Source organism: Nelumbo nucifera, chromosome 8 (genome assembly GCF_055504915.1).
Source record: "Nelumbo nucifera cultivar China Antique chromosome 8, China Antique-T2T, whole genome shotgun sequence".
NCBI classification, from domain to species: Eukaryota; Viridiplantae; Streptophyta; class Magnoliopsida; order Proteales; family Nelumbonaceae; genus Nelumbo; species Nelumbo nucifera.
In genome coordinates, this window is record NC_142656.1 from 13,696,810 (window position 1) to 13,721,612 (window position 24,803).

The 24,803-nt window shown below is 42.8% G+C and overlaps 2 protein-coding genes across 2 annotated transcripts; both read left to right on the top strand.

The window, feature by feature from the left end:
* The first annotated feature begins 5,269 nt into the window (after positions 1-5,269).
* LOC104592367 (early nodulin-93-like) lies at positions 5,270-6,476 on the top strand. The gene is made up of 4 exons (XM_010251708.3): positions 5,270-5,523; positions 5,874-5,935; positions 6,033-6,108; positions 6,217-6,476. Exons 1-4 carry the CDS (start codon positions 5,433-5,435, stop codon positions 6,309-6,311), a joined length of 324 nt encoding a protein of 107 aa, XP_010250010.1. The 5' UTR covers positions 5,270-5,432; the 3' UTR covers positions 6,312-6,476.
* Positions 6,477-20,003: 13,527 nt separating this feature from the next.
* On the top strand, positions 20,004-21,015 carry LOC104592368 (early nodulin-93-like). Its single transcript, XM_010251709.3, has 4 exons — positions 20,004-20,244; positions 20,334-20,395; positions 20,530-20,605; positions 20,699-21,015. Exons 1-4 carry the CDS (start codon positions 20,154-20,156, stop codon positions 20,782-20,784), a joined length of 315 nt encoding a protein of 104 aa, XP_010250011.1. The 5' UTR covers positions 20,004-20,153; the 3' UTR covers positions 20,785-21,015.
* The last annotated feature ends 3,788 nt before the right edge of the window (positions 21,016-24,803 follow it).

Below are 24,803 nucleotides of genomic sequence, written 5' to 3' on the forward strand. Positions count from 1 at the left end.
CCTCCACTAAAGATGACACAGATTATGGTGAGGCAGGATCAAAAGGATGATTCTTCAGCAAGAACCCTAATTCTTCAGCAAAAATCAGGCAAAGGGCTGGTGAGCACAACTTTAGATTTTTTCTTGTAGCAAGAAACAATATCAAGAACTATTTTTGATCAGATCCAATAGTAGAGATCGAACTGGGTAGGGGCAGCAAGAGCTGAGGGAGAAAACTACAGAATGTTGAATACATAAACTAGTGAATTCACCCCCCATTTATAGTATTCTTTGGATCAGCTTCATAATCCAATTAAGAAAGAGTTTTTTATCCAAATTTGATATTTAGATCTGGACTCTTAAATGGATAAGACTTCGCCCCCTTTTAATTAACTGACTTAAGCCCAGTTCGAAATGGGCTTTAGGCCCATTTAATCACATAGCTCACTTTCCCTTTAAATGCTGGCTAGCTTGGCTCTCTTTGTATGGCGTGAGACCCTAGCATTGATCTACACATCAGCCACATGGCTTTAGCCTAGCCTCTATTACAAGGCCTGGCCGAATTCACTACTAAACACAATGAACCCCTGAGTTTATTAATATGGGCTCTAAATGGGCCCAACATTTACATTAAATGGTCCTTGGGTCCAGCCACCTTATGAAGGCCCAAGGACTGTGGGTAGATGCAAGATTAGCTCATCAGGCATTACCCTCAATGGTCTTACACTTAACCTCAGCCCAAAATGATCAAACCCTGCCAAACACGAGAGGACCTCTCCCTCGACTGCAAGATATAATGTTGCACTCTCTACTCACATGGATCCCGTGAATTAAAATCTTTTGCAAACAATTTATGAAACCCTAATATATAAGTATATCTCTATATAAATATATTTTGCAAAACAAATTTCAATAAGTTTGAAATCAACTACCGGTAGTTTAGGTTTCCATCAGAGAGAGTGCATTCCCCGATCATTCACTTTGTTCGACAAAGGGGTTGATCCTATCACTATGATCACCCACTCAGGTGAATTCTCGGATTGCCCCAACATACCTAGGTTTTGACCCCTTCTAAGGATCTCATTGATTGACATATCAAAGACAACCCAATCCGACACCTAGTGTAGTACCATAATCGAGTCTAGAGGTCAGGTGTAACAATTCAGTTTTGCCCATCTATCTCCAAGGTCCAAGGCAATTCTAGAATTTGGTCTAGTTCAAGGTTTCAAGAAAACCCACACTGCATGTACCTTAAGTCTCACCCTGGTAGCTGAGACAAGTCACCCCAACTCACTTGGCGGCACATCAGTGTCAGCCTTGGCAGGATAAATCTCCCAAGATCTATCTAACGACTGTGAAGATTTTAAACTAACACGAGTATCATAAGTGTCCAATTTAAGGGTATTACACAGAAACACACCAAAATAACATGAATCAATTATGCACTTTATTCCTTTACAATAAATGACAATAAGTACATCAATTTGATTGGAGCTAAGGGCATACACTGTCTAACAGTATTCTAGCTGTTGATTAGGAATATCATATAGAAGTATTTAATGACATTATCCCAGATTGAATGTAAGAGTGGGTTCATGTTGCCTTGGTATTCTAATTTTCTCTCTATATTTTTTCAAGGGAAATTGTCCAAAAATCACCATGACTTTTCACAGATTTCCTTAAACTTTCCATAACTTTTCAAAACATCCAAAACTCACCATGTCAGTCAATTTTTACTTTCCAAAACTCACTACCCGTTAGAGCACCATTAGGCTTCGTTTGGTTTGTGGGAAGATTTGGGTGGGATGGGAAAAGATGGGATGGGATGGGAAAGTGTAAAAATTTAACTTTCCATTGTTTGGAGGTTCAATCTGCAGAGATCAATTCGCTGTTTGATTTCCCTTCATCGCTAGTGAATGCCTTAGTGAGGATCGTGCAAAGGTGGTTACCAGTAGCGGTGGTGGCGGCAAAAGGTAGAAGGGAAAACCCAAAAGCGGTGGTGGCGGTGATTACCAGCAGCGGTGGTGGTTACCAAAAGGGAAGGAGAAAGTGAAGGTGGTGGAGGCAGAAGGTAGAAGGGCAAACCTAGTAGCGGTGGTGGTGGTGGTTACAAGAAGTGGTGGTGCAGCAGTGGTGGCGGTTACTAGAAGGGAAGGAGAAAGTGAAGGTGGTGACGGTGGAAGGTAGAAGGGCAAATCCAGCAGCGGTGGTGGTAGTGATTATTAGCAGCGGTGGTTACCAGAAGGGAAGGAGAATGTGAAGGTGGGGCAGAGGATGAGGATGAAGAAACTCGACTTTTCTCGAGTTTTTCCATTGTGGTGGCACTGTTTTGGTGCGACCTTGATTACACAATTTTGGGATCTTGCATCCCACTTTTTCTCATACCATCCCCCTATTTTCCTCGAAACAAATGAAAGAAAAAGGAATATTCCATTTTTCTCATCCCCATCCAACAAACCAAACGTAGCCTTAAAGTTTATTGACCCAAGTTGTCCACGTCAACCAAAATGCAAATTTCATGACCAAACTGCCCCTGTATAGTGAGTTAGCTTATTAAACAATTTTTTTGACAAAAGTACCCTGAAGCGCCCAAACTTCTTTCATATATAAGATTTCTGCTTGTTGAGATGAGAGTCTTTCTTGCTCTCAACATCCAAGGATGAGTCATTGCTCTCAACGTCCAAGAAAGAGTCTTCTTACTCTCAACGTCTAATGAACCTCTAACCGGTTATTTCACCTTCATTTTTTCCATTTTTCTTAATTAGGGTACTCATTTTTTCATTGAACGTGGGGGTGGTTTTTTGTTCCAAGACCACATGTTCCCTAACGAGAAGCGGCTAATGAACACAAAGAAAAAGCAAAATTTTCAGAGCACCCATCACCCACTAAGGCCATGTTTGGGAGTGCTCACTCAAAATAAGTTTTTATTTGGGCCATTAAGCACTTATTGATATTTGATAAATAAGTCTGAAATAAGTGCTTATTTTAAAAATAAGGGCTTATTTTTTAAGCCCAAATTTCCATTTTTTTTTTAAAGTGCTTATACAATAAATACTTATTCAATTATTTTCTTCTAAAATTATGCCTAGTTGAATTTTATAAAAGTACTTTTATGAAAGCATTTTAATTTAATAAAAGTTCTTTCAAAAGATATATTTTGAAAATTTGAAAGAAAATGAAGGACAAAATAGTCACAAATGCTTATTTAAGTGTTTATTAGAGAAAAAGACTACCAAACACCCAATATAAAAAAAAATAATTGCTTATTTTAAAAAATAAGCACTTGAAAAAGTTAGGTGCCAAATGCAAATAAGTGCTTATTGAATAAGCACTTACTCAGTAAACACCTATTAACTTAAACACTCCCAAACATGGCCTAAATTCTAAAACGAATAGGTTAATTGGCTGGGTGTCCATTAGAATATTTTTGTTATTTCTTTCTTCTGAAAAAAATGTGGTGGAGAAATTTCATGTTCCAGGACTGAGGAGTGAGTGGATTCCTTTTGGAATGAACATGAATTTGATGTTGTGGTGGGAAATGTAACAATCATAGCAAATCGATCATAGGAAGAGTACTTGGATTTTTTTTCAAGCCTTTGAGTTGAGATCTGTAGGTGACGATTTGTATAGCCTTCATCTTTGCATTGTGGTTTGGGTTCTTGAACACTGAATAAACACAGAGTTTAGGAGATCATTTGGACAACAACTTGGAATGATAACCTGGTTCTCCTTTTCTCTCTCTCTCTCTCTCACTAAAGATGCAAATTAACTATAAAATCTGAAGATTAAGTTGGGTCTAATATGCAAATATATAGTGTCTAAAATTTATATTGGTTTGGCCACATCATCATTCCATGTGGATGAAGCAGGAAAAGTTTTCTAGAAAAGATACTTAAATTTCCTAGATAATTCTTTTATCATCATCTCTAACAGTATTAAACAAAGGAACTAAGATTCATATGTTCCTTTAAATCTCTTTAATCAAACACTTCTACAGAAACCATCTTTAATTAGTTTCATTTAAACCCAAACATCGATCAGACAACTGCTGCCTGAGGTCTCAGCGGCAATGATTTTCCCTTTTTCAAATGGTGGAAAAAACAACGGCAATTGTTTCCACGTTCTCAGACGGTAGAAGAATCAGTGGCAATCGTTTTCTTTTTATTAGATGGAAGAAGAAGTAGTGGCAAATGGTAATGGTTTTCCCTTTCTTAAACGGTGGAAGAAGCTTCTTTCAAACTATTAGAGCTTTGGGTTGAAAAATGGCATGGATAATTTAATTTTAGGATATTGTAAAATGGGTCGAATAAGAGAGGATAAAATAGTAAATTAGCAGCAACATCCGTTAATCGAATAAGAGAGGATATTGTAAAATGAGATTTGGATGTTGTGAAAAGTGATGATGAGTGTAAGAGAATTCTTACGGTGAGGTTTCCCTTTTTTTCAATTTAAAAGATTGATTGCTCATTCAAACTACTTATTCTCAAGAAAAAAAAAAAAAAACTGCTTATACAATTAATAAAAAATCATGTTTGCTTGGACTTGGTCATTAATGATCTGATCAGTGAACAGAATGACGCACCAATCCCGTAGCCCCACGTCATTCACTGCAACTCTGCAAGCATAGAATCCGCAGCACCAAACAAGAAGATGGCAGAAAGCCAGAAAACTATCAAACTAGTGAAGAGTGCGGTACGAAAAGATCTACAAAAATTGAATCTGACATTAGCACTGTGTCTTTGGTTGCAGAACCTCAAGCCATTTGAACCGTTGGATGTAGAACACGTGGTCTCTTGCAGTTTCATTGGATCCAAAGAACCTTAAACCGCTACCCACGGTTTTCCGGGTGGCTTTATCCAAACCGACGGCGATACCTTTAAACAAACCAATGAAAGAAAAAGGTAGGTTTTATGGTTTTCGTGTACGGTGTAAAAAAAGGAGCGGGTTGGACGATAGCGACGTGCGAGTCAACAACTCAACGCCCTCTGTTGTACACCTTATTTACAATGGTAGTCTGCTCACTGGGGAATTCAAAATGCCAAAAGAACGGGGATAGAATGGTCAATAAAACATATGAGAACAGTCTCTGTGTAAGCCTCTAACGGCCTACCCCAGGTAATTCGTTAGAAAAACGGGGGTAGTATGGGGAAAAGAGCCGAGAATGTACGTTCCAAACAGTAATGGAAGTAAAACAACAGACTCGGACGTTGGAATGAAACTAAAACCAGCAAACTCTACTCCCAACAACCCTGAACTTCCCCAACCAATCTCCCTTATAAATCATATCCAACCTCAATCCCTTCTTCATGCAGTTTCCAGAGTTCCATCAGAACTTCTCTTTAACTTTAAGCTTCTTCTCATTATCTTTCTGAATTGTTCATTTAATCCGATTTCTTCGGTTAGCTACTTTCTTTAAACTTTCCTAGCTAGCTCTCTGTGTCATCATCTCAAAGATGGAGAAGAATGTAGCTCAGTCTCCTCTCGAGAGGAATGGGTTGGCATCTCTGGATCAGAAACTCGCCCTGGCAAAGAGATGCTCTCGTGGTATTTGTCTATTCTCTTCTGATTCTGCAATGCAATGCAGCTCTAAATGGATAACCCAGGCACTCACCAGCTAATAATTATTGCTGAAATTATCCCTGGATTAGATACCGTATTTGATCATAAAAGTAACTTTACAGAAACCTTTTTGTGCTGGAGGACCCACTAATGCAAAAGATCATTGTTTCATGCACATTCCCTACTTTGATCTCATAATAAACAAAACTATTCTTCAAAAGTTTGAAGCAACCCATCAAACCTGGAAGTTTTTTCTCTTCATTTTTTTCTTCTTGTTCTGTACGTTTTAATTTTCTGAGATGGGTAATTTGATCTTGTTTTTGGTTTGTAAACAGAGGGCGTCATGGCTGGGATGAAAGCAGCTGCTGTGGCGACGATTGCTACTGCAATTCCTACTGTAAGTCCTATAATATATTTCTCAGCCAGTTACAGCTTCTAGAGTTCGAAGGGATCGGCGTCATTAGGCGCTAACGTCTCGATTCTATTCTTTGCAGTTAGCTAGTGTGAGAATGCTGCCTTGGGCTAGAGCTAACCTCAACCCTACTGCTCAAGCTCTCATCATCTCTACAGGTTCACCAACGTTCTCTCTCCTTCTTTCTTCTTCTTCTTCTTCTTCTTCTTGTTGATAGTAAATCATCTGTGTTAATTTGCTGATGGAATGAATTACTTTGGTGGCAGTGGCCGGTTCCGCCTACTTCATAGTCGCAGATAAGACAGTTCTGGCAACTGCTAGAAGGAATTCGTTCAAGAATCACACTAACATTCAAATCTAACTTCAAATTAGTAGGGAATTGGGACTACTCCAGACACGGATTATCGATCGGCCCCAGGCCAGATGTTCCCTTTATCACCTGTAATAAGTAATAAGAGTGGGTTGTTTTCATTTCTATGTATGTAAGTCCCAATTCATAAAAATTGCGTTTCGATAGATTAGCACTTTCTGGTTTCACAGACGTTATGGTGATCATATTTTGAATTACACAAGAGACTAATCGATCGATGTTCAAAGAAACTGCGTTGGGATCCCCAAGTAATAATATTTTTAGTGACGACGGTAATTAATAAGAAGCGGATAATAATCATGGTTACTTGATAAATAAATATGTAACCGGTTTTTGACGGGTAGTTAATGTTAATATTGTTGAAGGTCAGGCTTCACCATCTATCATCTATCTACCTTTGAAAATAAAATTAACCCAACCTCTCCCTAAGGTCCTACTGAACTGGTCTAGGGCCCATAATTTTCCATCGAACCCAGTTTATTGGAGTATTATATTTAATCCACGGTTCATAAATCCAATTTAAGATTCTGTTTTCGGAGATCAACTTGAGAAATTATAAAGTGGGCTACTGTTAGTTTCCCGTGCATCAATCAGGGTATGGGCCAATCCAATGGAGGTCTTACGAGAGGTAAAATGGTCCCTCTCATTCTCCAAGTGAGAGTCGTCACAGCTGTTCTGGTTCTGGATCGATCAGGTCTGGTACTGGTAACGTGTAGGGGCGGTATATATAATTCTGTAAGAAGCTTCTAAGCTGGTAAATAATGTTAGTAATGTTTGGCTTCCGACCCCTGGCTTGCTTTCAAATCCTGTTGTCCTTTGACCCACGTGCTTTCTTGTTAAATAATATAGATTTAAGATTAAAAATTTCAATCCAATAATTAACTCAAGGATCAGGTTACAAGGAGAGAGAGAGAGAGAAATGGTAATAGGTGAAAGCTAAAACTTTATATATGGTGTATTTTATGAAAAATTGGTTTACTATAATTAAAATATGAATATACCTATGTTATAGTGATCTTTAATGCAATTAAAGTTTTGAGTGATAATGAAGCCCCATAATGGGCCATACTCCGAATAAAACTAAATTAATCTCTAAATGAAGCCACATGATCACATTTCCCTTTAAACATGGTGTCACGTATACATAGGGGATCCCACAAATTAATCTGGACCATTTAGACCAATGAAATTAATCTCACTACCAGTTATCTGCCAGTTGGCCATTGTGGAGTTGTCAGTTTTCAGGTACGACATAGTTGTGTTTGGGTGTGTGTCATCTCATCTGTTTGTCTTCACTCCACCTTCCTCTACGGTTGGAGCCTTGGAGGAGTGGCAGGTTCTAAGGGCTGTTTGCTGTTTGATAAATGGTTTCACCGGCTGAATTGAATGACTTATTATTTTGTCATCCAGTCAATAAAACAAAAATATTTATTTATTAATATACAACAACATAATATGAAAATAGGTAGTAATCAACGTAAACAATGTCATCCAGCTTATTCACAAAGAAACGAAACAATAAGCCATTCAATCATTCAGTAGTTCAGCCCCTTCCTTTTTCTACCTTTTCCTTTCAAACCAAAACACAGCCTTGGGATTCAGCCTTTCATTACCTCAACGATAGTTATTTAATTACACTCTTCTCCAATCCAATCTCTTCCACAACTTTTCCCATGCACCCACATCATTACCTACCACACATATTCCATAATCAGGGTCAGAATTTCATCCTCTCCAACCAATCCTACGCACAGTAATCAGCCACGCGTGTCAGGAGGGTATACATTATAACAAAAAACTTGTGTAAAAATATAAAAAAGAATTAAGGAGGTGTTGGGAACCGTGGAATGTCTATGATATATTGTTTTTTAGTGATTAATGGCATGTGTTATCTTAAATGCTGTAGTTGAAAAGTATGAAATCAAATACAAAGTGTGGAATAAAATGCACCATATCTTGTATAACGTCCATAGAAGTGTAGTGTAGATTGATTCAAATATTTTTGTTCATAATATAGAACAAATACCCTGTTAGGGTGTAGTGTGTTTTCATCCACACCACAAGTGTGGTGTAGTTAGTAGCTAAGTTTTCCATGGTTTGAGATAAATTGATAGTGGGCGTCTTTCTAACCAATGGGCCCTTATCTATTTCCTTAAACACGTGGCCAATTGGTGGATACCTCGTTGCTAAAATCATGGAAAGCTAGGTGGTGGCCGACATGCATACGTAGGAATTAAGAATGATACGAGTTAGGCAGATATTTAATTGGGGCACTGCATCTTCGACTATATAAAAGTCCAAAGTAAAAGTAATGTGGCATCTCTTTTGTAATGTGATTCATGGACTATATAAAAGTCTAAAGTAAAGTAATTTTGTATGCTTGCTGTGGCATCTCTTTTGTAATGTCATTAATGGACTATAAAAAAGTCCAAAGTAAAAGTAAATTTTTATGCTAATTGTGACATCTCTTTTGTAATGTGATTCATGCATCGTATCAAACTTAACTATTTTGCCATCCACATGAACAGGTGATGAATATTTTAATTATTTCATTGGAAGAAAGGTCCCAAACATATCACAAACTACTGTTCTCTCTTTCTTTTTTAACACATATCTTCTCAAAGATCTTACTTGTTTGACGGATTCACCCACCAAATCACAAAAAATATATTCATCTTCTCTGAATTTCAAAGAACTTGGAATCAATTCACAAGTGGGGTCAACTTAGAATTTGATTGCTCTACTTTCCATCATTGGGCACCCAGTATTGGTTTGGTCCTTAATCTTTACTATGAACAAAATCAGGCTCAGTTTGGAAGGAATATAAATACAAATATGTACATGTAAATATATAAAAAATAATACGAAATACAAAGTTTTACACTCTAAATTTGTATTTGTATTGTAAGGAGTACAAATGCAAATATATATAGTATAAATACATACAAAATGTTGCCGCATGGATTAACCGGGGCAACGAGGTAAATTCGTTCTCCAAGTTTCGAAGGCAGGTCGAAGACTGTAGGTCGAGACAAGGTATTCCTTCTGAGGATTGAAGAAGCTGAGGACTGTAGGTCGTCGCCTCGGTAGCGAGGTTCCTGGAGATCTGAGGTACTGCAAGGCAAGAAGTATCAGAGGCCTTGGGTGGAGACCCGAGGCGGAGGCTCTGACGCTCATGTTAGTACGAGGTGTAAAGTAAGAGGAGGTGCAGACGAGGTCTTGGTGATAGTCCTCGAATGCACCAGGTCCGCAGGAGTAAATGATAAGGAAGGAATGTAGGTGCAGAAAGTAAATGAGGGAGCTATGTCAGAATCCCAAGTTTTGGATCCCCCATTAAGGGAGAGTTACCTCTTATTTATACTTGAGCGGGCTAGAGGTAGGTGAAGATGAATGCACTGGATGAGGGTCGTACGAGGTCAGGCGACAAGCCCTGGTGGGTATGTTTGACCGCCCTATGGTTGGCTCGTACGAAGGCAACAGGGCTTCCCCCTGCTATGGCTGGCGTTGTTAGACGTTAGTGGGTTGGGCCTCCCAGCTCGCAATGGGCTGGGTCTAGCTAGCCCACATCATTTGCCCCCCACTCCCGAGGCTGGTAATGAGGGTAACAATCAAGGTATGGCTTCGGCTTCGGTCGTTGGGAGTAGTTGTCACTATGCATTCGGATTCATCAGCCGAGGAGTGTCCTACAATGGCATCATTTTCATTGTGTGCGTCGTTTTGGCGGAGGTGTCCCGTATCACGCACGGTCAGGTCGCGTCAAGGGCCTACTGTGCGGAAGACAGTCACTTCGATAAGCACGTGTTTACTGGGTTAAGCAGTCCGCCCGGTGGCTCGCGATGGGCGGGCCCAACAGTTCGCTCAATGGGCTGCGGCGGGAGAGCCTCGCGGTCCACCCAACGTCGTTTCGTCTTCCAAGGGCATGCGCTAGAAGGTGCAGTAGAACTGGTTCGCAGAAGCAAAGGGTTCCCGTGACCATTGGATCCATGGTGATTTGAATTGTTGCTTGGGCGTTGTTTTGCCTTTTGAGGACGGGCGCCGAGTGGCGCATTGTAGTTGGATGGAAGAAGCGGAGGTGTCTCAGCCATCAGATTCAATGAGATCCAGGCCATCCATTCACCTTTAAATAGGGGTTCTGGTGGTGACTTTCCTCTTCATTTGAACTTAGACGCCCTTGTTATCGAGTGAACTCAGCTCCCCAGCTCTCAATCCTTTAGGACTTTCCCAGCTCCTCCATTCTCCAGGACGTTTCGTCTTCACTTGCTTAGGTAATCGACTATGTTGTTTTTAGACTCCGGCCCCGAATGCCATGAACTCTCGGACACCTCGGGAGGGATCTCCCCTACAACTCCTTCCCCTTTGTCTTCTCTAGGTTCATTAGTCGTATCCCCCTTTCGGTGGGAGGTGGTCGTATTGAGGGAACGGTTAGCCTCGGGGGTGCTGAGGGCAATCATCGGGGGAGTAACTCTCCCCATGAAAGCATTGCATCGGCATCGCCGGGGGAGCCCGAAGGGTCTCCTCTCTCCGAGGAGGATGTTGTGGAAGTCGTCGTCAGACCGGTGTGAGGGAGCGCTGGCCGAAGGGTAATTGAAGTTGGTGTTCTGCGTTCAGAGTTTGACAGCTCCTTGGACGTCACGTGGGCCAGGTCAAATCCCTGGCGAGGAGGTTCCACATACCCCGGTCTTATGACCCGAGGGTCCCTGATGTGGGTGATCGACCGTGGAACCCCGAGGAGAGGGAAATCTGCATCTACCAGCATTTTTTCGAGTCTGGCCTTAGGTTTCCCCTCCCTTCATTAATCTCTGAGTTGCTGGAGTGGTATGGTATCACTATCAGTTAACTCGTACCGAATGCCCTTAGGACCATTGTAGATATGATAGTGTGGGCTCGACTTAGGGGTGTGGAGCTGATGTTGAGGATGTTCTGTGCCATGTTCGTGCTGTGGAAGCACTCTTCCGATGCTAACATATATTATTTCTACCCTCGGAGGGGGAAGCCTGTGTATAACCCCTTGTCCGTTCATGGGTGGAAGGAAGAATTCTTCTACATCTCCTGCCCCGAGGGTAGGCGGTTCATGTCTGACTGAGGGAGGCCTGCATCATCATCAAGAGATGTCCCCCACCGCTCCTAAATGAAGAGGCTATAGTTGTAGCTCACCTGCTAGTGATGGGGACATTTCAGGCGAAGCTGTTGGTGGAGGAGGAGGTCCCCCTAGTCTTCGGTGGGATTAGCCCAGCCCCCCTCGGTAGGAGTGGTTTTGTGGTTACTTAGCACGTCTTCCACGTTTTTCTCTTTAGTGTACTAACTGTTTTGTTTTTTTTTTGCTATTTCGCGAAAGTGCCCATGGACGCCAAGCAACGTTTGTTGGAGAAGGCTTGGGCGAAGTAGGCCAGGAAGAAATCCGGAGGAGAAACGCTGAAGCGGCCCGACGATGAAATTTCCCCCTGCCCCGGCGAAGGGGGGAAATCTGCAGGTTCGCGCTAAGGGGAAGCATCCGATGGTGGCACCCCAGGAGGTCACTAGTGGGGTGAAGAGGCCCTCAGAGGGGGCCAAAAAGCTAACGAAGGCGCCAAAGTAGCCCGTAGTAGATACGCCAAGGGAGGAACCGCCGCAGAAGGTGGCCAATACAGAGCGACATGCTGAGGAGGTGTGTAGAGGTCCATGCCCAGGAAGCGCCCATCCGGGCCTTCATCAGCCCTGCAGTGGCAGCTCTAAGAAGGGCCAGGACCTGGTGAGCGGGGCCATCCTGCCGAGGGATCGCTACCGCCTACTGCAGAGCGACTCCAAGGCAATCTACGACGAGGGTTTGTACCACTTGGCTTAGGTAAGATGCTTTTTGGTTTTGCATTTCCTTCTCTCTACTACCCTTTCGTTTGCTAACTGGTTTTGTTGTAGGCCTGTCTACATTTTATTGGTTTGGGGGACTAAACGAGGCTGGCCATGTCTCGCATTGACAATGCAGAGAAGGAGAAGAACTCTGCCAAGGAGAAGCTCTAGAAGGAACGAGAGAAGTTCTAGAAGGCAGCTGTCGCCGCCGAGGACAAGTACTAGAAGTTCTGAAAGGCGTTCCTGGACGAGCAATCAGTTTGGTCACCTCGAGATTCAGCTGAAGGAGGCATAGCAAGGACTCTCCAAGGAACAGATGGAGCGGGTCCAGCTGGAATGCATTGTCACAGAAGCGGAGAGACGGGCAGCCGAGGCTGAGAAGAAAGCTGTAGAAGCCATGGCCTCGGCGAAGCAATCAAACAAAGCAGCGATCGAGGAGGTGGAGGTGTACAAGAAGTCCTCCAATTACTTGGACATGCTGGCGGAGTACGCTTTGTCTTCCTACTTCGATGGCATCGAAGATACGAAGAAGGCGCTCCTACTAGCAATGCCAGATTTTGACGTCGAAGGGCTGCAGGTGATCATCGACGCTACCAGCAAGGCCCGGCCTCCCGATGACTCCGTTCCCCCTCCTGCCAATGGCGAGACGCAAGCGTAGATTCCCCCTCCTTTTTTTGCTCAATTGCTGTATTGTTGTGTTTTTTGTTTTTTTTTGTTTTTTTTTTTTGTGAATGTACATATGCTTGGTCTAGGAGGCCTTAACAAACACTTTGTAAAGGCGATACAAAACAAAAATTAAACGATGAATGAAGTCATTTTTTGTATTCACTGTGCTTTCTTTGTGTATGTTGCCTTTCTTCTTTCTCTTATTTCTTCTTTTTCCTTCTTTCCTTTTTCTTCTTCGAGAGGTCCTTGCCCCTCTAAAGAATCAAGACCGCAGCACACAAAGCACACACGATTTGCTCATGGTGTATGTTTATTTGCACGTTTGCTTCAAGTAATTGGGGTGTTGGAAGCCAAGGCGAGGCTACATGTCCTATGTGGGGCTCACCCGGCTCCACTTTTCCTTAAGTGTCATCTTAGGCAAGGCCAAAGGGACCTTGACATTGTAGCCAAGGTCGTGTAGGTCATTCATTCATCACTTAGCCATATGTAACTACATTCATTGAAAATACTTTTAAAGGTTCTCCGAGTTTCATGCCTGGGGATGTGTCTTCCATCCAAATGTTTTAAGTGGAAAGTGTCGGGGTCGAGGACTCGCTTAATCATGTAGGGGACTTCTCAATTGAGGCCCAACTTTCCTACTCCGGGTTCGGGGACCATGACTTTTCTGTGAATGATGTCCCTTTCTCGGAAGCATCTTTCTTTTACTTTCGAGTTGTAGTAGTGGGCCACACGTTGTTGGTAGGCAGCTACCTTGATCTGCGTCTGCTCCAAATCTTTGGCTCTGAGAGCTTCATTGTTTTCCACTGTATTATATGCCTTGACTCGAAGCGTCGGCTGGACGATCTCTACAAGTATTACCGCTTCGGTACCGTAGGTCAGGCTGAAGGGAGTTTCTCCCGTGGCCATCCGAGGTGTAGTTCGGTATGCTCAGAGTACGTTGCTCAGTTCATCGGCCAATAGTCCTTTAGCTCGGTCTAGTCTTGCTTTTAGCTTGTTTAGGATGGTTCTGTTGGGGACCTCGACTAAGCCGTTTCTCTGGGGGTAGCCCACCGAGGTGTAATGATGTTTGCTGTCGACAGAGGCACACCATTCTCAGAATTTGGCGTCATCGAACTGCTTTCCGTTGTTGATGACTAGAATGTGGGGGAGGCCAAAGCAACAGATGATGTTTTTCCAGTAGAAGTTTTGGATTGCTCGAGCCGTGATAGTGGCTAAGGGCTCGGCTTCGACCCACTTTGTGAAGTATTCCATGGCAACAACAAGGGGGTCCATTCCCCACTTAGCAAAGGGCCAAGGGCTGCTAAGGGTTGAGAGAGTTGTCACAAGCTGAAGGCATATGTTGGCGTGTCTTTAGCGTTGATCACATCTTTGCACGAGTTTGGCTACGTCTTTATGAAGTGTTGGCCAAAAATATCCCTATCTCAACTTCTTCTGGGTGAGGGCCTTGCCGCTGAGGTGGTTTTCATAGATGCCTTCATGAATTTTCTTGAGCATGTACTCCCCCTCCTCGGGGCGAAGGCATCGGAGGCAGGGCAAGGTGAAGGATCTTCTATACAACTTTCCTTCGAGCAACGTGTAGTCGGCTGCCTAACGCCGGAGTCGTTTATCCTCATTCCTGTCGTCAGGCAGCTGTTCTGTAAGGAGGAAGTTGACAATAGGGTCCATCCATGATGTCTCGGCCCCTATTAGTAGTACTTGAGTTTCTTCAATGGTCGGTCGAGATAGCTTCTCTACACAAACAGTACAGCTGAGGACTGTGCTCGAGGTGCTGGCCAACTTGGATAGGGATCGACCCTCGCATTTTCAGCTCATGGGACTTGTCGTAGGGTAAAGTATTGAAAGTGGCAGGCTAGTTCTTGGACTTTGGCGATGTACCTAGACATGTTTTGTTCTCTGGCTTCATACTCGCCGTTCACCTAGTTGACCACTAGCTGGGAGTCACTGGCGAAGAGGGCCTCGTACTCGGATTTGTTGTTGGATGCTGGAAAGTCGAACCTCAACGCATATTCGATGGTTGAGTCATCCAGGGTGAGAAGGATGGGGCCAGCGCCACTTCCTTTGGTATTGGACGACTCGTCCACAAAAAGCTTCCAGGCAAGAGGAGCGTGTCCGGCGGGGCACCCATTTCCTAATTCATCTTTCGGGGCTCGGGGGAGAGCTTGGTTGAAGGTGCACTCCGTCATGAAATCTATGAGGGCTTGTGCTTTGATGGCGGGCCTCAGCTGGTACCATATGTCAAATTCGGAAAGCTCTATGGGCCATTTGATTATGCACCCTGAGGTCTCGGGCTTGGCGAGGACAGCTCTGAGGGGCTGGTTTGTTAACACCATAATGGTGTGAGCTTGGAAGTAAGGCCTAAGCTTTCAGGATGAAACCATGAGAGTGAAGGCCAGCTTCTCTACGTCGGGATATCAGGTTTCGGTGTCGCATAGTACTTTGCTGACATAGTATATCGGTTTTTGTGCTCCATTTTCTCTGATCAGGACTGAGCTGACTGGTTCGTCCCCGGCTGACAGGTAAAGATATAGAGTTTCTCCTGGTACCGGGTGGGCCAGGAGGGGAGGCAAGGCGAGGTACTCCTTGAGTTTGTCGAAAGATCGTTGACATTCCCTCATCCAGTACAAGTCCTTCAGCTTCTTGATGGCTCGAAAGAAGGGAAGGCAACGATCAGTTGACTTTGACATGAAGCGGTTGAGCGCTGCCACACGACCGGTGAGCTTTTGGGTTTCCTTCACCGACCGAGAAGGCTCCTTGTCCAGTTTGGCTTATATTTTCTCAGGGTTGGCCTCGATACCTCGTAGAGTGACGGTGAAGCCTAAAAACTTGTCCCAATTGACGTTGAAGGCACACTTGTTGGTGTTCAGCTTCATATAAAACATCTACATAGTGTCGAAGGTCTCGGCCAGGTCCGAGGTGTGGGCCTCGGCTTTCAGGCTCTTCACCACTATATCATCTACATAGGCCTCAACATTCCTCCCCATCTGATCCTTGAACACTTTGTTCACAAGACAACGGTAGGTAGCTCCTACGTTTTAAAGCCCGAAGGGCATCACCTTTTAGCTGTATGTGCCATGTTCAGTGATGATCGAGGTCTTCTCTTTGTCTTCAGTGTGCATCTTTATCTGATTGTTTCCGGAGAAGGCATCCATTAAGCTAAGTAGTTCATATCTTGCAGTGGAATTGACAAGGTGGTCTATTCTTGGCAAGGGGGAACTGTCTTTGGGACAGGCTCGGTTGAGGTCTATGAAGTCAATACAGCTTCGCCATTTCCCCTTAGCTTTCTTAACCAAAACAACATTTGATAGCCAATTAGGATAGTATACCTCTCAGATGAATCTGACGTCCAGTAGCTTGTGAGTAATGACCAAAGGGTCAATTCTGTGCATTTCAGCGGCAGACCAAGCAAAGACGTTGGCGTTAGTTTTCTCGGGGGAAGGTTGGACCCGACATGAATAGTCTTCTCGGGCTTGTCCTCATCCATGGGAACTGAGACGAGATCCTCGGCCGGTTGGCCTCGGCTCACCGACTCCTCCCTGAGGTCAAGGCTTCTTTCTTCTTTCCTTTCAGCGCTGCCACATAGCACAGGCGGGCAACATACTAATCCCCCCGAACGACTCTGACGCCGTGCTTGGTTAGGAATTTGAGGGCAAGGTGATAGGAATACATGGCGGTTCGCAATGCATGAAAATTCGTTCTCCCCGTGATTGCATTGTATAGGGAGCCAATCCTCATGATAAGGAACTCCGTCATCCTCGTCACTTGCTGAGGCTCAGTTCCCACTGTGATTGGTAGGATGATCTTTCCTTTTGGCCTAACAACATTGTCGGAGAAGCCGACAAATGGGACGTCGGCAGGCCGAAGGCGCTCTGGCTCTATCTTCATCTTTTCAAAAGCATCGTAGAAAAGGATATCTGCTGAGGCGCCACTATCGACGAGAATCCTCTTGACTAGGAAGTTTGCCACTATGGCCTAAACTACCAAGGCATCATCATGGGGGACTATAATCCCATTAATGTCCTCGTTCGTGAAGGAGAGGTCCTCGTGTTGCTTTGGCCTCTTGGGGGATGGCCCTCGGATGCTCAACTGCCTGACGTAGGCCTTGCAGATCGAAGCCGAGGCTCCCCCTGAGGCCGAGCCCCCGAGGATGACGTCGATGACTCTGACGACCTATTGCTATTGCTGTTGATGTTGCTACTGGTGCTGGAAGGACGAAGCTTCAGCTTCGCCTCCGACGTACTACGTTAGGTATCCACGGCGGATGAGAGACTATCTCATTTTTTTAACTCGTAGCAGTCCTCGGTATCGTGGTCCATGCCACAATGAAACTTGTTGTACTTTTTAGGGTTCTCCCTCTTGGAGTTTCTCTTCATCTTTTCTGGCCACTTTACAAACTTCTCCTCGCCTATTTGCTTTAGGATTTGGGTCTAGGAGGAGTTGAATGGCATATATTGGCTGTAGGCCATGGCTGAGGCCGACGACTTCCTGCTATCTTTGCCACCATCAACACGACAATCTTCGTTCTTCCTTTTCTTTCCGGAGGGCCCACTGTTGTGTTCGGTTTCCTTGTCCTGATGGTCCTCAGCAGAATTCTCCTCGGCCACAATGTACTTTTGAGCCTTTTTTAGGAACTCTAGCTTCGTCTTCGGCGGGGTCTTGGCGACTAAATACTTGAGGGCGGAGCCAGCTCGGAGTCTGTTGATGGTGGCGTTCATTGATACCATGGGATCGAGGTCCCTGACCTCAAGCTCTTCTTTGTCAAAGCGATCAACGTAAAACCGCAAGCTTTCGCCTGGATTCTATTTTATGGACATGAATGGAGACGACACTCTTTTTGCATTGACTGCTGCTAATGAAGCGGGTGAGAAACATATTGGCGAACTGCTTCCAAGAACTAATTGACCTCGGGGAGAGGCTAGAGAACTAGCGGCGCACTGCCCCCTTGAAGGTGGCCTAGAAAGTTCGGCACGTCAAGGTGTCGGAATACCCGTAGAGTATCATGAATGCTTGGAAACTAGTTGAGGCATCGTACATCTCCAAAGTAGGAGCCTTGAAGTGTAGGGGGAGAGGCTCCGAAATAATTTCCAGGGTGAATGCGTCCATGCGGCCAGCGGAGTTGCCATGACTAGTTGAGGCGTCGGCTTGGCTCTCCTTAACCTAGTGGAGCTCGTCCTTAACTGCCCCGATTTCGGCTCGCAACTCGACAAGCCCTGGGTCAACAGGGGCATGGGCCCCCGCTTCTATCTTCATGGACTCAGTGAGTGTCAGCTTGGACTCCCGAGTACTCCGAGACCGGGTCACGTGCCCCCCTACGGGCACACCAATCATTTAGAATGCCCTAGAGATCCGAGACGAGATGTGGAGTGGCGTGGCATCGACTCTTGCCTCGGGAGCGAACTCCAGGGCGACCGAGATGCCTGTCATCGTCCCTGGGGACTTCCCTCCGGCGCAATGGTGTTGCTCCAAAGGCTGGTGACTATCTTCGGATTGAGCGGGCACCTCTTCCCTTCAGCTGGGAGGACGGATATTTCTTCCTGGTGATGCAGGGGGCAGTTATTGCCCGACTCCGATGGTTCGACCAGCAAGTTGTTGCCCTGGCTGAGGGCTGGGGGCTCGACATGTTTGTGTCGGCCCTGATCCTCTGACACCCCAGTGGGGCGGTCGCCTTGAGAGGGACCTCTTGCTCGGGGGTAGACTTCTTCCATGCGTTGAGTAAGGCGGTCCAAATGATCGAGGACAGCTTAAAACTGTTCATAGGTGACCAGGTTTTGATTATTCCTGATTCTCCGCACCATGGCTTCCGAGCTTAGCAGGAAGTAAAGGTATTTTTTATCTTAAAAGGGGGTCATCTTAGCAACGTTTCCCATAGACGACGCCAATTGTTGCCACACGGATTAGCCGGGGGCAACGAGGTAAATTTGCTCTCCAAGTTCTGATGGTAGGCCGAAGACTCTGAGGCCTCGAAGGGGTAAGCCGAGGTCAAAGACTGTTGTTTGAGGCAATGTATTCCTTTCGAGGACCATAGAAGCTGAGGACTGTAGGTCATCGCCTCGGTGGCGAGGTTCCTGGAGATCCAAGATACTACAAGGCAAGAAGTGTTAGAGGCCTCGGGTGGAGACCCAAGGCGGAGGCTCCAACGCTCAAGTTAGTATGAGGTGTAAAGTAAGAGGAGGTGCAAACGAGGTCTTGGTGATAGTCATCGGATGCACCGGGTCCCAGGAGTAAATGCTAAGGAAGCAATGTAGGTGCGGAAAGTAAATGAAGGAGCTATGTCAGAAACCCAAGTTCTAAATCCCCCAATAAGGGAGAGTTACCTCTTATTTTTACTTGAGTGGGCTGGAAGTAGGTGAAGATGAACACACCAGATGAGGGCCATACGAGGTTAGGCGGTAGGCCCTGGCGGGTACGTCTGACCACCCTACAGTTGGCTCCGTGTGAAGACAACAGGGCTTCCCCCTGCTGTGGCTGGTGCTGTCAGATGTTAGTGGGCTAGGCCTCCCAACTCACAATGGGCTGGGCCTGGCTAGCCCACATCACAAAATAATACAAAATATAAGGTTTTGCACTCTACATATTTGCATTTATACTCCTTCCAAATTGAGCCTCAACAAAAAATACAAGTTCAAAGCAAATCGCGTTAATGTAATTGATGGTATGAAATTTATTACTTATTATACGAAAACTATGTGTGGATAAAGTTATTTTTTGTTGGGACGTAGAAAATAGAATTGAGTCAAAAAGCATTTTGAATATTTTGGAACAAATTACTTTTGAAAACTTTATATATAAATAATCTGAAGCGCTTCGAAACCAACCAAAAGACTTTTGAAGCTCCAGTTTCTTTCGCCTATCTTGTCCAAATTCCAAACACGGCCTAAATGAAGTGAAGCTGCTGACAATGAAACAGGGATTGTGACTTTCCACATCAATATCATCACATAATGACATTTAACAAACACCACCACATTACTTATCAGTAATTACAAAACATGTAACAGCAATTATATTGAAGATATATAGGACGGTTTTGTAAATAAAATGGGTTATCATCGATCTGATCAACTCCGCCCGATGTTTTGTAACCGACAAGAAAATACGTACAAGGGACTTCCGGCGTTGGAATTAAACTAAAACCATCAAACTCCACTCCCAATCAACCAGACCAGACCGGGTCTTCACATTTCTGGAGACGAACTTCACGTCTTCACAGGCCTGCTACTTATAAATAATCAACCTCAGACTTCTCAACTTCATGCACTTACCCATTTTCAAAAACGCTAACACCTTCATTCATATATAGATAAATTTATTGTCACATTAATTCTTTCTCGGCATTCTGCTTCTATCATGGCGAAAAATGTGGCTCATTCCCCTCTAGAGAGAAATAGTCTGGCTTCACTGGACCAGAAACTTTCCATGGCGAAGCGTTGTGGTCTTGGTATTTGATCTCTCTTTCTCTCCATCTCTAGCTTCTCTCTCTCTCTCTCTCTCTTCGATCAGTAATTAACTTGATTAGTCTTACAATAGAGGGCGTTGTCGCCGGGGCAAAAGCGGCCGTTGTGGCGACTATTGCTACTGCAATTCCTACTGTAAGTCCGATCACCATGTGCATTATGTATATTTCTTCAGACCCATTCATCTCTATCTAAAGTACATAATTGAAAGGGCCGGCATTGTTTACATAACCAGCCTGTCTGTTTCTGTTCTGCTGCTACACATGCAGTTTGCTAGTGTGAGGTCGCTTCCTTGGGCCAGAGCTAACCTCAACCCCACCGCTCAAGCTCTCATCATCTCTACAGGTTTAATTACTCTAGTATTATCTTCTTCTTCTTCTCCTTGTTTGATAATAATTTCTTTTTGTTAATGAAATTTATTATTTATTTGTATGGCAGTGGCCGGTTCAGCATACTTTATAGTTGCAGACAAGACTGTTTTGGCCACTGCAAGGAGGAACTCATTCAAGGGATACCAACCCTGACTTAGCTTTGTGGTTGGAAGCTTGGAGTCGAAACGTCTTCCAGATTTTCTCTCTTTTACTTGGTTAGATTAGAAAATTGTAACGGGTTGCTTTGTTGCATGTAAATCTAAGGTCTATGTAATGGGTTTCACATTTTGCAATGTTATCACTACTCTGTATTATCTTCTATTACATATTAATTCCAACAAAGGGACGACGTGTTTGTAACGGCTTATTTAAGAAGGGGTTTTGATCTTTGAAACAGATGACATACGGTAACTTGGAGGCCCTCAGGTCGATCCGGCCAGAAGTGCCCTATATATGTTGAACCAGAATCAAGACGTACCCTCTCCTAAACAAATTAACCAAGAAAAAAAAATGGCTGGACTTGGAATTGTGTGATTTTCACCTGAAAGGCTTATTTTTGTCTTAAAAACATGGTTTCTTAAATACAATAAATGAAAGAGGAGATGGGGAAGTCATTGATAATTGATATCAGTACGGCTGCAAACAGATCGGATCGAATTCGGCACATCCTATGCAATAAGAATCCAAGACATCCTACAAGACAAGTAGTGGGAAGAACTAGCCATACCCTTAGACTGTGTTTGGTTTGAAGGAAAAAATAGGGAAAGGTAACCAAACATAGCTTTCGCTAGAGAAGGCAATCGTGTTGAAGACACCCTTGTTAATCATTCCTGTGACATTAAGGCCCCTTTTGTTTTTTGATAAATAATTTATCCGGGTAAATGCAATTATTTGGGTAAGTTTTTATGGGAAATACTTACCGGCTGGGTAAGTACATTTATCCATGTTCTTTTATTTCCTATATAAATAAGGCAACTATCATTTTAATCATAGAAAATCTATTATTAAAATGGGTATTTTTGTCTCATTCAAGTGTTGACAACTTTTTCCTATCACTTTCTTGGATATCCAAGAAAATAAAATTTCCCTGGTTCCCACACAAATAAAGCTGAAAAAAAAAATATGGGATTCCTGATCAATGAGAACCAAAATCTCATTGACCAACTTTCTCCTCTCTCAAAATTCAAAAAAAAAAAACGTCCCCTCAGAACATGTTTTGGCTCCCTTCCCTTCCCTCCTCCGAGAGTTAAAAGCGTGTGTGAAAAGTTAAGATCCCTTCCCTCCTCCGAGAATTAAAAGTGTGTGTGATAAGTCAAGATAGGTATTCCGTGGATCTGTATTAAATGAATGTATCTTTTTGTTTATTATGGGTAGGGTAGTGATTTTGGCTTGATTGCTTAGGGCTTGGGGCAAGGTGGGTTAAATCCTCCCCTACATCTTTTTTTTTTTTAACTTGATTTGGATAAATAAAACTTTTAGGTGGCAAATATATATACACTATAAACAAAAACTTAATTTAACTAAACCCCAGTTCCCACTTAATTCTAAAGAATTTTAATACTAAAAAACGATATATGCACACTACATACAAATATATAATTACATTGGATCTCAGGTCAAGCAATATCCTAATTTGATCAAATTATTAAATAAAGCAAATTTTAAGATCCAATTCAATCCGTTTATGGGGAAATGGATTTTCAGTTCAAATTTGGATTAAATTCAATCCATTCGCAACCAATGCTGTCCTTATTATTATTATTAAAACCTAACAGAAAAATAATTTCATTCATAAAATACTTAAATTACAATATGGAAACTAAATTTGCTCCTCACAAAGCACTTCTCATACCAACCTCATAATGCATTGCAGTTGCACATTGAGAACATCTCCCAATACTTGTATATGTTGTAATTGATGGCCATAGGGAGATGTTTCCAGTGCACGCTGAATGTTCTATGAGGTTAGTGGGAGGAGTGCTCTCTACTCTATGAGAGGAATAAATAGCAAGAAAGTGAAAAAAAGACAATAACATACTAACTAAGGGTGTTTTAGCCAAGGTCATGAGTTCATCAGTCATAACATCACATTGCATCAATATCATTATATTAATTGATTAAACAAAAATAAATTATATATATATAATTATTATTATTGATGATGGAAATAACAAAGAATTAATATCTCACCCATAGTGCCATAACCAAGTACTGACCGGGTTAAAGAATTCATCTGGCTGTGTCATTCGATTATTGAGCAAGTCAAATTTCTTTTTCAATTTTTGTACAAGATGTTATTGGGTGAGATAGTTTGACTGATATGATATTGGCCGCTTCAATCTAATTCCCTTTCTTTGCGATGTGAATGTCGATAAGCCCTATTTGCATCACCATGATGATTGAAGGCATATGACAACATAAAGCAGGCATCTCGGGACTGGAATTTTTTAGCTAAGGTGTAATTGGTTAGTCTTTTATAAAACTTGATAGCCAAAAGATATATGAGTTTTTGTATTAAGATTTTAGCAGTTAGAATACCGTTTGGTTAAACCGTGTCTTTTTGTATGAAAATGTAATAATAAAAGTCAAAAAACTTCATTTAAAACTTCTCAAATTTTCGTACATTTTTTCAGAACGTCATCTTTTGGCGATTAGATCTTTTCTCAGTTAAATGAAAAAAGACATGTCAAACAGAGCCTAACTGTTTGACATCACAAGTTTTCTCCTTTATGCTTCACATACAGCTGGTTAGTGTGAGAATGCTGCTTTGGGCTAGAGCTAACCTCAATCCCACTGCTCAAGCTCTCATCATCTCTACAGGTTTCTTTTTGTTCTTCTTCTTCTTGAGAATAATTTGTGTTTAATTTCTAACTGAATTTGTTAATTTGATGGCAGTGGCTGGTTCGGCATATTTTGTAGTTGCAGACAAGACTGTTTTGGCCACTGCAAGAAAGAATTCATTCAAGGACCATGGTAACATTGAATCCTAGCTTTGGAGTTGAAACCGTGGGTTCACGAGTCGGCTTCCCGATCGATTTTGTTTTTGACTTTCTTTGTTTCTGTTGTACGTAAATCCAAAGTTTATATCCATATACACATACAATCAAGAACCGTAAATATCAAGGATTAACCATCGTTAATTAAGAACCTAATGCTAGCATTGACCCATTTGTGCAATCTAATAATCTATTAAACACCAAGCTTGGTTTTCTTAATACTGTTTGACGTTAACCATTTTAGAACATGCTGTGAAAAATCCAAAAAATACAGATTTTTTTTTACTCTTAAAGGCAAGTTCATTCAGTTACATGGTAGAAAAAATTGACATCAATGAAAAATACAACCAAAAAAGCATGTTAAGCATGTTGAGACAAAAAATAGGTAACCACAAGCATCAGGACGATTTGAGAAATCTCTGCAACTAACGTAAAGTTAAGTAACGCTAAAAAGTTCAGCTAAGTGCCTCCAATAGAGATGAAACCAGCAAGTGTGTCTCTCTATCAAATGAGTCCAGATCAATTACGTAAAACCCTCAAGGAGTATAGAGAAAACTCTCCCCAATTCTCCACCACCCAAACATTCAAGGAATGGGCCCCATAGAAAGCCAAAAGTGCACAAAAGAGTTGAAACTTGTAATTGTAGGGACCGAAACAGTTGGAGCATGAGCGTTGCCGGAGAGAACTCGAAGATCGCTGGAAAAAAACTTTCTAGGAACGATAACATTGTTACAAAACAAATGGATACCCATGGCAGACCCCAAAGGCACATCACACAAATTCTACCAAGGCCCAAAAGAAATAAGAAAAAGAGCAGAGGAAAAATGGAGATTAGAATGAATAGAACCAAAGATCCCAAATCTGCTCCATAGGCCTAGATCAAAATATCGTCTCTCAAATTTGTCCAAAGAACCTCTCCAACAAACATCGATATGAAGAGAAATAGATAAAAACTTGCATTCATGGATATGAGAGAAAAACCCTTACACAAAGTGTGAGAAAGAAAAAAATCACATCTATAGATATGAGAGAAAAACCCTCTTGCCAAAAGAGAGACCTTCACATAGAGAAAAACCCTCCTCCATAAAGAAAAACTCTCCCACCGAGAGAAAGACCCTCATACAAAGAAAAACCCTCCCACCATGAGATTATAAAATTGTGTACAACCAAAGGCAA

Coding starts and splice junctions, on each gene's coding strand:
- LOC104592367 (XM_010251708.3), top strand. CDS start 5,433: ATGGAGAAGAATGTAGCTCAGTCTCCTCTCGAGAGGAATGGGTTGGCA. Junction 5,524..5,873: donor GGCAAAGAGATGCTCTCGTG/GTATTTGTCTAT, acceptor GTTTGTAAACAG/AGGGCGTCATGGCTGGGATG. Junction 6,109..6,216: donor AGCTCTCATCATCTCTACAG/GTTCACCAACGT, acceptor CTTTGGTGGCAG/TGGCCGGTTCCGCCTACTTC.
- LOC104592368 (XM_010251709.3), top strand. CDS start 20,154: ATGGCGAAAAATGTGGCTCATTCCCCTCTAGAGAGAAATAGTCTGGCT. Junction 20,396..20,529: donor TTGCTACTGCAATTCCTACT/GTAAGTCCGATC, acceptor CTACACATGCAG/TTTGCTAGTGTGAGGTCGCT. Junction 20,606..20,698: donor AGCTCTCATCATCTCTACAG/GTTTAATTACTC, acceptor TTTGTATGGCAG/TGGCCGGTTCAGCATACTTT.